Source organism: Marmota monax, unplaced genomic scaffold, assembly GCF_021218885.2.
Source record: "Marmota monax isolate L192 unplaced genomic scaffold, Marmota_monax_Labrador192_F-V1.1 WCK01_AAM20220418_F8-fsc00197, whole genome shotgun sequence".
NCBI lineage: Eukaryota > Metazoa > Chordata > Mammalia > Rodentia > Sciuridae > Marmota > Marmota monax.
This window is the reverse complement of record NW_026694815.1, coordinates 2,857,260-2,872,371: the sequence shown is the minus strand read 5'-3', so window position 1 is coordinate 2,872,371 and position 15,112 is coordinate 2,857,260. Positions and strand designations below refer to the sequence as shown.

At 42.5% G+C, this 15,112-nt stretch overlaps 1 protein-coding gene across 1 annotated transcript in view; it reads right to left on the bottom strand.

Moving 5' to 3' along the window:
* Pdgfrl (platelet derived growth factor receptor like) overlaps positions 1-14,846 on the bottom strand; it is a 45,759-nt gene extending 30,913 nt beyond the window's left edge. The window contains exons 1-2 of the mRNA XM_046425960.2: positions 14,600-14,846; positions 1,778-2,075 (exon numbers count right to left, since the gene is read on the bottom strand). Of these exons, the coding sequence (XP_046281916.2) occupies positions 1,778-2,075; positions 14,600-14,831 (530 nt within the window). The 5' untranslated portion in view covers positions 14,832-14,846. The remainder of the gene's footprint in view (positions 1-1,777; positions 2,076-14,599) is intronic.
* Between the last annotated feature and the right edge of the window lie 266 nt (positions 14,847-15,112).

Here is a 15,112-nt window from a genome sequence, read left to right as displayed (position 1 = left end):
CTTGGGGTTGGCTCTACTTGATCCCAGTGGGAACCACAGAGTAGGAAGTGACATGATCAGCTCTGCCTTGGTTAGCATCGCACTTACTGTTTGGAGAAGGGGACAGGAGGAGGACCCCCCTGGGTGTGGTTAAGAAGGTGTCCCAGAGGCTGGGGCTGTAGCTCAGTGGTGGAATGCTTGCCTGGCACACGTGAGACCCTGGGTTCCATCCTCGGCACCACATAAAGATACATAAACAGAAAATAAAGGTATTGTGTCCATCTACAACTACAAAAAAAATTAAGAAAAAAATAGTAATAATAAGAAGAAGGTGGTTCCCCAGGGTGTGGCTAAGAGGTACACCTGGGTGTGGCTGAGGGCAGTCTGGGCGTGGCTAAGAGGTACACCTGGGTGGAACTGAGGGTAGCTTGGGCCTGGCTAAGAGGGTACCCCTGGGTGTGGCTTCTTAGAGGAACAGGAATGAAACCACGTGGAAAGAGCACAGGTTCATGTTTGTTGAGAAGGCTGATTTCACCTGGCGGGTGGACATGAGGAGTAAGGGAGTAAGCAAAAGGTGCTTCTGAGTTTTCTGGCTGAGCAACTGAGAGGATGGTGATATCCTCGCAGGCTTGAATTTCGGTGGAGGAGGAATTTGTGCAGAAATTTATGTCTGTTATGAACAAGTAGAGTTTGAAATGCCCTCCTTCTACATTCTTTCTTCCTCCCATTCCAGTCATCCCAGATAATACTCTGTATTTCTTATCATAAATCATAGAAAACAAGGCTGGAAAAAATCTTGGAAATCATTTGATTTCATTCTATGCACGAGGAAACTAAGATCCAAAGGATTTAGGAGAATTCCCCAAAGATATACAGGATTCTAACCCCAAACACACTTCTTGACCCATAGCCAGTACTCAGGGCTCCTTCCTAGTATCCTGGGAAGGTCCTCTCAGCAGTTTTGTTTGTTGTGATCCTGGCGATGGAACCCAGGGCCTTGTGCATGCTCAACCACTGGGCCACATTCCCAACCCCTTTTCATCGTCATTATCTTTAAAAAAAAATTTTTTGTTCACACTGGGGATTGAACCCAGGGGCACTCTACCACTGAGCTACATCTTTAGTCCTTTTTATTTTTTTTATTCTGAGACAGGGTCTCACTAAGTTGCTGAGGCCTTGAACTTGTGATCCTCTTGCCTGAGTTGCTGGGATTCCACCCGTGTACCACTGCAGCCAGCTCATTCATAGTCATCCTCTTGACTACTTGCCCTGAACAAGAAGCTCAGCCTCCTGAAGTACTTGCTTCAACGTGAGAAATATCTGGCCTTCTTACCTTCTCAGGCAGCTTTGTATGTGAAAGTTCTATATTCACAGAAGTAAAAATAATCAGACACAATAGAAAAGTTTAAAAATAGTGAAAGTTATTCCCTGGTCAATTTACTCACAGAAATCTCATTAGGTCATTTCAGCTTTCACTATGATTACTTAAAAACAACATAAATCATTGAGTACATTTTCACTAATCTAACATCAGTTTTGACTAAGGAGTGCCTTCAATCTCCACTTCTATGCATTAGAGTTGCCCATAGAACTTCATTCTTTCAACCAGCGTCAATAGGATTTGCAACAATTCTTTTCTGAAGATATAAAATCTACAGCTTTTGCTCACTGAGCTTTCATTTTTACAACCTGTTAGAGTAAAATGGTAGATGCCAGAAACAACATAATATTGAATGAGGGAACAAAACCAAAAACTTGACCCAACACAAGTTAAACAAGAACAAAAAAAAATGCTTACCTGAGGCGGGAATCCTTAAAGGTGTCAAGATATTCAGGGTAACTCCATGCGATTTGGCTTCCTTTACATCGAAGCTCTACCGTTTGACCTGCCATCAGACTCAGGGTAGCAGCGGGTTTCTGGAAGCGACCTTTTTCCATCACTTGCATCATGATAGACTGAGTCTTTGGTGTGGAGTCAGCTGAGTCCCTGTCTTTGATTTTAGGAATTTTGGGTTTCACCTTTTTGTTGGTAGGTTTGATTCTGTTCTCTCCTTGCTCTTTTGGACGCTTGTTCTTGGCAGGGTCTTGGCCAGCAACTGTACAAATGGGAGGAGAGAGCAGTGGGCTAGCATTGTGACATCCCCAGAGTATGTGAAAGCCCAAGCGGGTGATCTTTTAATACCCCCTTTTAACACCCCTCTTGTTGGATCTTGAACCTCCAGCCTCCAAGACTGAGAGAAAATAAATTTTTGTTGTTTAAGCCACTCAGTGTATTTTGTTACAGCAGCCACAGTGTTAATGGCAGGAGTTGGAGTCGGGTTCATGTTCCACAGAGTTGAAGAATGAACAGAGTTGGGAATGCCGCCAAGGGGTTAAGAAGATTCTAAACTAGGATTCAGAAGAGCAGATGGTACTGGCCTTGGGAAACTAACTCCTGACCCAGAGGAGCCGCAGGTCTTCCAGCCTCCAGGCCAAAGGAGGCCTCTATACCCACTCACCCTCCTTATGCTGGGGCCTGGACCAGAGAGAGAACCCCAAATCTGGCTTGGCAGGAGGAGCTTCCTAGCAGACCCTAGGAGTAACCCCAACTACTGCTGGTGGTCAGTGCTGGACAGTAGCACCTACAGGTTTCTGTGGGAATCCACAGCAGGGAACTTGGTCCAGAAAGTTTGCCTGAAAGAAACAACACCTGGAAAGGAAGTTTGGACTCCCTGTGCACTGCATCTGAGTTAGACAGTCCTACACTCCTACCTAGCTCTGGGAGTGTCAGCAAGTCAAGGAGCAGCTGAAACCATTAAGGCAAGGGGCAGATCTGATGGCCTTACTATGTCAAGGCCCAGCCCAGATGTCTCACCTTCTTGAGGCCCAAAGAGCAGTCAACCATTCTAAGAGATGGCCCCCTCACTCATTCCTGCCCACCGCCCCGCCCCCACCCTGGACTTGGGGTTGGACCTTTGCATTGCCTCTGGCTAATGAGGATGGACTTCTGCTGAACTGCCCCATCACTTTAATACGAAGGAAAAAACTCCTGGCAAATACCAATCTGGGACTATGAGGACAACTGAGTGGCTCAAGGAGGAAGAGACTTGAGATTGGACTACCACTCTCCTCTACACCAAGATGGCCCCTCCAGCTTTGCTTATGATCAAATGCAGCAGAAGTGACAATTATTTGTGAAGGGAAAGCCAATAATACTAAGCAGCCATTAAAAAGGAGAACCAGCTTTTCCTCTACCAAAAGTAAAACAAGACTGTGCCTGTGGAAAGGAAGGAACAAGGCAGACTGTTGCCAGGAGGGGGATTGAGAAAATGGGTGAGGGTCCAAGGACATGGCAGAGAGGAGCCAGGGAGAGGATGAGCTCACAAGTGTGGCTTTATCACCAGCTCAGCTCCACAGCCAACATCCATCTGCTGTTCAATAGCCCCAGGCACTTGTGAGACTTCCAACAGGATGAATTAGCAGTTAGGATGGGCTAGATTATGCTGCAGTAACGATATGCCTCCTCCTCGAATCTCAGTGGCTCAAAATAGCAAACTGAAAGGAAATATCTGTACTCACAGTATCTTGGCATCAAATGTATTGGTTTTCCCCATCAAGAAATTATCCAAGTCTCTTGATACTAACTAATAAGGTGTCCTATAATTCACTTCATTTCTGATACTATCTACCTAGCGTAAGCATAGACCCTGTGTTCCTGGCAGAGGCCTGAAGATCCCAACAAATTACGTTCAGCCACTCACCCCAAAAACAAATGGAAAAGTAATAGTGAAAAGCAGGAAAGGAACTTTAATTAGTATAGCTATACTGGGAAGACAAAGGGGATGAGTATTTCCAGTTCTGTCTTCCAGGGTACTGGTATGAACTTCCAGATTATATAGATAAAAACTAGAGAGATGCACAGTCAAGCAGTCTTGGGAAAACTATGGTTGATCATTATCTCAGGATTAGTAAGGTGGGGCCTGATCTAAGATAAGAAAGTTACTGTTGTCTGAGAAGGAGTTTGCACTCATGCAAGATGTTTATCAATCAAACCCATCCTTCCTTGAATCCAAGGTGACTCAGATGCAAAATGGAGACAGAGATGCCAAGTTTTTAATTGTGCTTTTAGCTACCCATTGGACATTTCCAGGCCCAAATGAACAGCCTAACTCCTTGTTACACCCACAGGTTAAGGGCCCAGTCACAGGAGTTGCTCTCATATTAGATGCTACTGAGTCTCTGGTCCTTTTGGCCAACTGGATTACAAATCAGGGATTCCCATGACCCCCTCCTCATGTTTGGTAATTTTCTAATGACTCATAGAACTCAAGGAAACACTTCACTTGTGTTTACCAGTTTATTATAAAGGATACAAAAACAGCCCAAAGCAGAGGTACACAGGGTAATATGGAGGGACCTTTGTGTTTCTGTGCCCTCTCCAAGCACACCATCCTCCTGCACCTCATGTGTTTAGGCCATGAAGCTCTCCAAACCCCTTTACTTAGGGTTTTTAATGGAGTTTCCATTATGTAGGCATGACTGATTAAATAACTGGCCATTGGTGATTGAACTCAATCTGCAGCCCCCATCTCCTCGCCAGAGCTCAGGGAGTAGGGCTGAAAGTCCCAATCCTCTAATCACATGGTTGGTTCCACTGGGCAACAGCCTCATCCTCTAAAAATCACCTCATTAACATCAACTAAAGTATGGTTGAAAGGGCTTATTAGATTTTTTTTTAAGGTATTCTCTCATCCTTGTAACTCAGGAAGCTACAAGGGTTTTAAAGATCTGTGCTCAGAACTGTGGACAAAGACCAAAAATATATTTCTTCTTAGATCACGGTATCACAGAAGGTTAATTTTGCTCATTGCACATACCCATAAAGTGTTGACTGGACTGGTCATTCTTACACAAGGACCTCCTCTCACCTCAGGACCCAGGCTAACAGAGCAGCCACCAGAACACTGCCAGGCACCAAAGCAGAGGAAAATGGAATGTGTAGAAGATTGCTCACTGCTTTTGAAGCTTCAGTCTAGAAGTACAACATCATTCCAATTCACCTGTTATTGACCCAAATAAGTCATATTTAACTTCAAGGGAGGTAAATGCAATACTACCATGTTCTCAGAAGAAGACCTATAAATTATGGTAACCAGAGCTTTAGGGACTCACACCCAGGGTCTGCAGATGAAGCCATGAAGGAAAGAGTAACTTACCCTGAACAGGTGGAACTGAACAGTTCATGATTTTCTCTGTGAGCAGGGCAGCAATGTCCCTTCCCTCTGATTATTTGTATATGCATAGGAACTTGGAGGAAGCAAGGAATCTGGTTGCTCCCAAAACAAAGAATGTAAAGAAAAATCTTTGGTTTTTCACTCTATACACTTTTATAATGTTAGGAATTTAACCATACAATTAATTTTGTGTGGATTAATCTATGGAACTCAGCATACCCCCCCCCCCCAACTATTAAAGAATATTCACAATAGCCAAACTATAGTACTAATCTATGTATCCATCAATGGATGAATGGATGAAGAAAATGTGGTACAGATACACAATGGAGTTTTACTCAGACATAAAGAAGAATGGAATTATGTCATTTGCAAGAAAATGGGCAGAACTTGAGAATATTATCTTAAGCAAAATAAGCCAAATGCAAAAAGTCCAGGGTTGTATGTTTTCTCTCGAATGTGGAAACTAGAGAGGAAAAAGGAAAAGAAAGGTGTGTGTGTTGGGGGGCGGGCAGGAAAATCAGTAGACAAAAGGGAAAGGGGTGGTAGTGGTGGGGAAATACTGTGGAATGTCATTGGCCAAATTATATTGTTATATTTTGTGCATCTACAAATATGTTACAACAAATCCTGCTATTACACACAATTGTAATGGAAAAAATACCCCCTTTCTCATTGTCAAAACTGTTTTCATTAATTATCACAAATAATCATTATTTACTCATTCTTTAGTTTAAACAATTTTAAAGGAATATATTTCAGCTTCAAAAATATTATTCAAATTCAGCAAAATATTTCACAAATGAACTGAAATTTGTCCTTATAAACAAAAAAATATTATTCCTTGTAGTTCATTCAAGATCTGCTTTTGGTCTTATTCATCCCTGAGTTCTCACTGTTCTGTTTGAGTCTACCATTTAAATGCAGGGTCTTGGAGTCTCATGGGACTGGAGACCCAAATAGCACCGGAAGTGTACTCAAAAGACTTTGCGCCATAGCAAACTCTCTTTCAAAATGAAAGTGTAAAGTGGATTCTAAATTTGTCAAGAGCTGACAACATTCATGCAGAATACAAGGTCTCTTAAAGAATAAGTGCTAAACACATGCTATTTTAAAGCTTACAGATAAGTTATTAAAACTAAACATTAACTGTAGCAATGGTTCAGAGTTGAGCCAATGAAATATATTTGGAGGAGGAGGATCCTATCACCAATGTTGTCGAGAGTTGGCAGCAAATAGAGATAATAAAAAGCTGACCTACTTTAAGTTGGCGTTCTTATTGTTTTGCCTTCTCTTCAGACAATGCACCCTTTATTACCTGTCTCAGGGAGGGTTGCTCCCAGGACCCTGCCCTTGGCAGGCCACTGGACTCCAGGAACCTCAGCGAAGTCTCCTATAGCCATGCCGTTGTCCACTCACCAAGGATAAAAAGGCGAATAGGCACCTAAGTTTCAGCTGGACCATCGGTCTGCATAAGCTCAAAGGGTGATTTGATCTATGCCCACAGATTTACACAAGCATCCAAACTTATGGAACCTTAGAAATCAATTAGGTAAAGTCCTTGTGCTATAGATTAAAATAATAAAGGATGCTCTAAAAAGTTAAATAAATTGTGCATCACTCTACTTATGAGTGGCAGATGGTAGAATAAAACTCAAGTCTCCTGATCCCTATTCCAAAGTGCTCATTTCACTATGTGGAGACAGACATTTTGTATATATTTGCAATAAATGACTATACAAACCTCAGCCAATTGAGGGAATTGCAGGGCATTTGTAAAAAATAGGGAAAATGATAAGTCAGGAGAAAATCATAATCAAAACTCAATTACTTTGGACTGAACTATGAAATGATAAACTAGGATTCCAGAGAAGGCTTACTCTTTCATTTTTCTTCTCCCTTTCCCTTTTAATATGGTACTGGGGATTGAACCCAGAGCCTTCAGTATGAGAGGCAAACATTCTACCAACTGAAGTATATCCCCAACCCATGCCATTTGATCTTTGAGACAGAAAGGAACCATTTAGCCTCCATTCAGTTAAGCCTGAGCCAGACTCTAGAACCAATCCCGCTACTGGGAACTCTCAGCTCAGTGCCCACTTCTGGTCCTCAGTACACTGTCTTCCTTGGGCTTGTAAACCTTGCTCCCTGAGACCTGCTCTTTTCTGTGGCCTCAGGTCTGGTTAGGACCAGCTCCTCTCCTAGGCCTTTGTTTCTTCTTATTTCCTTTCTTTCCTCTACTCCAATTCTTCTGGGTTATAGTTCCTGCTGAACTTTCTCAATCCCCTTAAGGAGTAGAACTGTGTCCTTGAACCCTGTTCTCCAAGACAGAGTTCCCAGTGCCTGTTGTTGAAACTGTTGTTTGCCTAGACTCCCACTGACCTTCAGTATTTGATTTATTCACGCTTGGTTCTAATGACAGCACACAAGTGTCTACCTGTACAGGATTCCTCAGCCTCTTAGAAGGAGAAGCTCTGTAACTGGTGGGAATATATCAGACCAACAGAAGTTCACTGATTCAGCAACATTAATTATGAAGCAGAAGCCTCAGCTTTGCAATAAGGTAGAAGTCATTTTTTTTTTCTTTCTTTCTTTCCTTCCTTTTTTTTTTTGTTATGGATATTGAACCCAAGATTTTGAACATGTTAGGAAAGCACGCTACCATTGAGCTACATCCCTGCCCCTACAAGTCACATTTCCCCCCCTAAAGATAAAAATAAAAGCTTACCATGATAATGTCCAAGTTATAAACATTTTAGTCACACTATGCCTATGAGATTAATAGATCTCCAGACTATCATATAACAGGAATTCAAGTGACCAAAATGATAATAAACAACTGGGAGCAATGGTGCATGTTGTAATCTCAGTGATGCAGGGGGACTAAGGCAGGAAGATTGCAAGTTCAAGACCAGCCACAGCAACTTAGCAAGGTCCTAAGCAACTCAGCAAAACCCTGTCTCAAAATAAAAAATAATAAGGGCTGGGCATGTGGCTCAGTGTAAAAGCTTGTCTGGGTTCAATCCCTAGTTTAAAAAAATCACAAAATGACAATAACCTTCTGAAATCCTTTGGAATTTAGTCTTTGACTTCTGGACTGTCAGATCTTATGTGGCTGTGCTACTCAGGAACATCAGATTATCTAATTACAGATATCATGCATCCAAATATTTGCTACTGTATTTGCAAAACGATATGACTTTTTTGACCAAATAGATCCATCATTTGATCCAATGTATCACTGCTCCAGGTGTCTGACCACAGAATTGATCCATGATTTGGTGCTAATAACACTAAATTGAAGAAGCCAGCCTGAGAAGAGTTGGAGAGCTTGTGCATAGTCATATGTGAGGCCTTGGCTTCAAGCACATGTGTGTGTGTGCACACTCACACTCATGCAGCCTAGTGGCCCCACAGATACCCAGAGAATACTGGGATTGAGGGACGGTCAAGATCCATGTCTAATTTTTTTTTAAATATGACTTACTTAACTATGTAAATTGGTTATATCCCAAAAGGCTTTATAAGAATTTTATCATAAGTAAATAAAAGTGATAATCTATTAATATTGCATTTTTGAAACTATTGCATAGGATATTTCATAGAGAAATAGGTGGCAAAATTCACAGACAATAAAATATCATCATTGACTTCAGGTTCCCACTTGCCACCTACTAACTGCATGTCCTGGGAAGTTATTTGCCCTCTCTCTGACTGAGCTTCCTCTTCTGTAATTGAGAACGATATGGTAATAATAACTATTGCATGGATTGTTGGGAGAATTAAATGAGCTAGTGTGTTTAAAATGCTAAGAATAATGTGTGATCCATAGTAAACACTAGTTAAGTGCTATTTGTTGTTTTGTAGTTGTTTCATGTGACTCCATGGTAAACTGGTAGTGAAACAAAGAAGCTATTATTCTTTTTGTAATTAACAGATGCCAAATAGCTTACTCCAGGTCATTGAGAAGGTAGTGAGTGCAAAGCCAGATCCTTTGACTCCAAGTCTAGAGAGTTCTCTGGTGCATGCCATTGTCTTTCCACCATAGAGATGAGCATATTGTGGCAATTTCACTTTATTTGCATAAATCTCAGGCATAGCACCATTGTCTAAGTGGATTCTTGGATGGGCCCAGCCCTTCATAAGGAGTTCCAAATCAAACAGAACTTGACACTGGGGATGAGAGCACAGGGGCCGGAGATGACTTTTCCAAGGCATATATTAGCATCCACAAGTGAGGAGACGCTGGTCAAAAGCTCCCAGTGAATGACCATATGTTACACAGCAAGAAGCAAGCAGGAAAAGGACCGCGATTATTCAGCATTGATTGAGAATTTCCATTCAGACCTTCTTCATGAAATCTGACCTGGCTATTGACCTCTCTAATTCTATAGGCTTGTGTTGGAGAAGCAAATAAATTCATTAATTGAATCATTGCTGCTTAGTGGAGGATTACATGTTGAACATAGTCATTAACACGAAAGAGCTACAGCTATTTGTTTTCCTCCCTGATGGGCAGTTAAGGGGAAAGGGCAGCCCTGAGGGTAGCATCAAGTAACCCCCATACCATAAACCCTTTGGAGCAGCTCAGGTGTTCCCCCATTTTACTTGTACAGACTGAGATGTCTTTTCTTGTTTTTCCACTCTTCCTGAAAAACCCCATAAGAACAAATACTTTTTCTAAGATACAAAGGTGGAAAGATTAGACCTTTTCCCTTCCAGAACCCCACTCCAAAACCCCTCCCACCACTTTTTAAAGTATCATTTTCATAAAATTGCAGAGGATTCATTACTTCTGTTTCAGGATAGAATTTGAGGCATTTTCCCAGAACCGTTATTAGAACCCAGATGATGATGTGCTTCTTAAAAACCTTTATCCTCTTGGCTGTCAGTTATCTGCTGTCATTGTGCCTCTGACAACTCTACTGTCTCCTTGGCAGCTCTTCCTTCTCTTTTCTGCTCTATCTCAGCCCCCAAGGCTTAGCCCTGGCAACTTCTCTCTAATGACATTCACTCTCTAAGTGACCTCACACCATCCAAGGGCTCTGGCATCATTTACATGTTGTGAGCTGCCCTCCCTCCAGTCTTGACCTTGCCTCTGAACTCAGATCTGAATATCCCATGGCTTACTCAGTACTGCTGCTTAGAAAACTAGCTGGCATCTCAAATTTAATACATCTATAACTGAACTCTGAAAGTGATTTAGACCTGCTCCTTCTCCAGAGTTTCCTTTAACAGTAAATGGCAAGTCTTTGGACCCAGTTGCTCAGAACAAAAACCTCAGAGTCTTACTCGATCCTTTCCTTTATCTCCTAAGCCATATTCAATCCAGGAGCAAATGCTTGTGGTTTTGACTTCAAAACTGACTCTGACCCCAGTCTCTTTTCCCTCCATCTACTTCCATAATCTGCCATATCCTTGCCCAAGCCATATTTTACTCACACTATTAAACCACCTCATAAGTAGGGTCCTGGTTTCTATCTAGAACTCAACCTTTGAAAATATAAATCATGGACATTTTTCTGCTCAGAACCTCAAGTGACTTTCACCTAATTTAGAAGAAAGTGTTAAGTCTTCCCATGTGCTACAAGGCTTTACCATCTCCTGTTACATCTCATGGTCCTTAGGCACCATGGTCATCAGCCACCTGGAAGCTGCTGTATTCGCCATGGCCTTGACCTGAATGCAGGGCTCTTCTTTCCAACATCTGTAGGGGTTGCTTCCTCCCCTTGGCCTCATGCACCTCTCATGTCTCACCCTGGGTTGTTGGTTGAATTGTGACCCTCAAAAAGACATGTTGAAGTCCTAACCCTTGGTACCTGTGAATGTGAACTCCTTGGAATAGGGTCTTTACAGATATAATCAAGTTAAGATGAAGACAGAAGATAGGGTCTCATCCAGTATGACTGATGTTCTTATGAAAAGAGGAGAGACACACCAAGAGGAAAATGCCACATGAGGACAGAGACACAAAGAAGACAGCCATGTGACATCAGCTGCATTGGGGTAATGCAGAGGTAAGCCACAGAGAACCAAGAATTGCCAGACACTACTAGATGAAGGCTCAAAAGCATCCTGACCAGAGTTTCAAAAGCAACAAGGTCCCGCTGAAACTTTGATTTTGGATTGCTGGCCTCCAGAACTGCAAGAGAATAAGCTTCTGTTGTTTCAAGCTACCTGGTTCATGGTACAGGTTGAGCATCCCTAATCCAAAATCCAAAATCCAAAATACTCCAAAATCCAGAACTTTTTGAGTACCAACATGACATCACAAAAGAAAATTCCATGCCCACCGTGTGCAGTGACACACACCTGTAATCCCAGTGGCTAGGAAGGCTGAGGCAGGGGGGATTGTGAGTTCAAAGCCAGCCTTAGCAACTTAGTGAGGCCCTCAGAAACTCACTGCTACCCTGTCTTTAAATAAAATATTTTAAAAAGGGGATGGGGATATGACTCAATGGTTAAGTGCCCCTGTACCCTGGTACCCCCCCCCAAAAAAAAAGGAAAAGAAAACAAATTCCATACTCAACTTCATGTGACATGTCACAGTCAAAATACAGATGCACTAAAAATATTGTACATAAGGCATATATTAAACATAAGTGAAATTTGTATTTAGACTTAGGTCCCATCTTTATTATAATCACTTATATAGGCAAATATTTCAAAATCTGAAATATGAAGCATGTCTGATTATAAGCATTTCAGATAAGGGATACTCAACTTGTTTGTTATAGCAGCCACAGGGAACTAATACACCTGGGTTAATGATTCTTCATGCCACTTATCAATTCCCAAAATTATGTCTTGTTTATTTATTTATTTATTTTTAAAAAGTACATGACCTGATTTTTTTTAATATTTATTTTTTAGGTGTAGATGGACACAATACAATGCCTTTATTTTTATGTGGTGTTGAGGATTGAACCTGGGTCCCGCCCATGCTAGGTGAGCAATCTACCGCTGAGCCACAATCCCAGCCCCATGTCTTGTTTATTTATTATCTGTCCTCTCCATTTGCTTATGAGTACCTCTAACTGGGATCTTGGGCAATTTATTCACTGTTTTCATGCCTCAGTTTCATGCTACTGGTGTAATGTGCACCTCTAATCACCCCCACCTCATGAAGAGAAATAACATTTCTAAAAACATAACTCATATTAGAATTAGGCATGGCAGGGCTGGGGATGTGGCTCAAGCGGTAACGTGCTCACCTGGCATGCACGAGGTGCTTGGTTCAATTCTCAACACCACATAAAATAAAATAAAGATGTTGTGTCCTCAGCACCACATAAAATAAAATAAAAATGTTGTGTCCACCGAAAACTGAAAAATAGATATTAAAAAATATTCTCTCTCTCCTCTCTCTTAAAAAAAAAAGAATTAGGCATGGCAAACTTTACAAGGTTAGAACAGATGTTCGCCCCCACTTGCAGGGAATCCTTTTCCTCCTCATAAAAACCTCTCTCCCAGATGTGATCTCAAAAGCCAAAAGGCCATGGGACAAGTCAAGCCTTGGGTCTACAGTTTGTGATTTGGGATCAGAAGCAGGCGGCATTGGGATCAATCTGCCAACCAGAATCAATCTGCCAATCAGAGACCAGCATTGAAAGGACTTCCAGTACGACTTTCCTTGGTTGTTCCTGGTCTGAGCCTGCCCCACAACTCAAAACAGAAAAAAAATAAATAAATAAAAAAACCACCAAAAATAATTCTGGCTAGGCTGAGAAAAGTGTTATATAACTTAATAAAGCAAATTTACTGCCAAGTATGTGTTCAATATTTTATCCATGGTCTATGAATCATACATATGGACTTTAAAAAACAAAATCACAGCACTATTTTCACACATAAAATTTATTCATTATTTCTTATAAAGTATTCAGTCTGTATTCAACTTAATACTGAATGAATCACATTTTGTTTAAACAGATGCTAATTAATTTAGGCAGATGTTGGTAACAATTCACATGATCTGGGTACACCTTGGTGGAAGACATCTCCTGAACCTCTAAGACTGGCATCTTGGGTATAAACAAAATGAATGGACTATTTGGAATTATTTTGTCTGGCCATGTCCTTCCCTCTTCAAAAAAAATGGTACCAAATACTGCATTTCCTCCATTTCAACTGTCACATACAGGGACCTGCCAGGAGCATTTTAATATTGGATTTTACAAACTGAACTCATGCCAACTTCTCTCTGGGCAAAGAGTAAACATTGCTCCTCCAGCGGAACTCTGCCTATATTTTATTAAGCATGGCTCTAGGCTGAAGGATCCTCATGCTCAACTTCAAGTCCCACAAACCACCCTGAACTTCCCAAAGTAGAATTTTTTTTTTCTCCAAATGATTATAATTTCACAGGAAAGAAACGAACTGTTCAGGATTGAGGAGTGTTTTAAAATTTGAACCAGGTTGAGCCAGTGTGAGGTGGCATAACAGCAAAAAGCTGCTTTCCAACCAAATCTAAGCAAATGCATGGCTGTAGCCAGGGAATTTCAAGGGAGGTTTGAAACCAGGATGTAACCAGATGAAAGATGTACTGTAAAAATAACAACAATTAAAGAGGCAAACTAAACAGCAGATAACACTACTACACAAATAGAATATATATGATCTATACACACACACACACACACACACACACATACATACAAATAAAACCGGACCCTGTGGTTTTGAGTCCACACAACAGTAAGAACCACAAGCAGGCACACGTTTTAAAAAGTGCAGGGTTGTACATCCCCCATTTATGTGGTATAAAAATGCATTTTTCTTCGCCTTTTTCCATCCCATTAGAAATGAAGCAACGTGACAGCAGTGGGGGTTGAGGTTTAAGGTTTCACAAAAATTTATGGTCAAAGACTTATGCAGATATTGCAGGATTTAAGCCCAAACTGGTATACAAAAATAAATTCAGGACTGCGGGGGAGGACCCTTGGAATTTTGTGCGAGAATTTTGCGTAAGAATCAGCAATTGCCTTGCTTGGGTGGCACCCGCACTCAGTAGCTGAGGTCCGACTGCAGCGCGGAAATGGAAGCGATCTACCCCTCCCGCGCCACCTCCCAGACCGACACGTTGACACCGGGGTTGGACCAGGCTCTGGCTGAGGATGCTCGGTTTACCCGCGGAGGGCTTTTTTGCCGGAGAGGGCTGGAGCGGACCTGATGGGTTCCTGAGGGTCCAAGTAACTGCCACTTTCTCCGAAGGCTAGCAAGAGAGGTGGAGAGCAGAAGAAAGGAGACCCTCTTACCAGGGGGCAGGTGCACCAGACAGGGAGTCGTGGGAGCAGAACCACAGACTGCCAAAGTAAGAGGAACAGTTGGCCAGAGCAGGATGGGGACCGGGGGTCGGGGGGCTATAGGCAGCACAAGCCCGATCGTATCCGTCCAGAGTCACTCACCATTCTCCAGCACCTCGAGCACCAGGAGAAGACCAAGCAGCAGCCAAACCTTCATCTTCAGGGCTGGGGACTGCGGGTCCGTGGCGCGGCGCTGAGGGCTGCCCAGGACCGGGCAGGGCAGGGCAGGGCAGGGGCGCAGGGGGAGGCGGCGGGCGAGGGGCGCCGCCTCCAAGCCGCAGCGGCAGTACGGGGCGGGCGGCTGGGAGGCTGCAGCTGGAGGATTCGGTTTCATGAGGAGGAACACAATTTGGGGGGAAAGTTAGAGATTTTTTTTTTAATTCCCTGTGTAATGTGACCCCTCCTGCCCCCTGGCGGAGCGGTGAAGAGCAGTACTACTTCTGAGTTCTGAGGAAGGTCTAAAGGCGAAATGTTAATGACAATAACCACGCCTCGATTTTTCTCCAAATCTCAGCGTTTTTATCAAGTTTACAATTTCGAGAAGTGGCACCCGCACTCAGTAGCTGAGCTCCGACCTGTGGATATGGATGGAGTCACACAACTATAACTATGCAA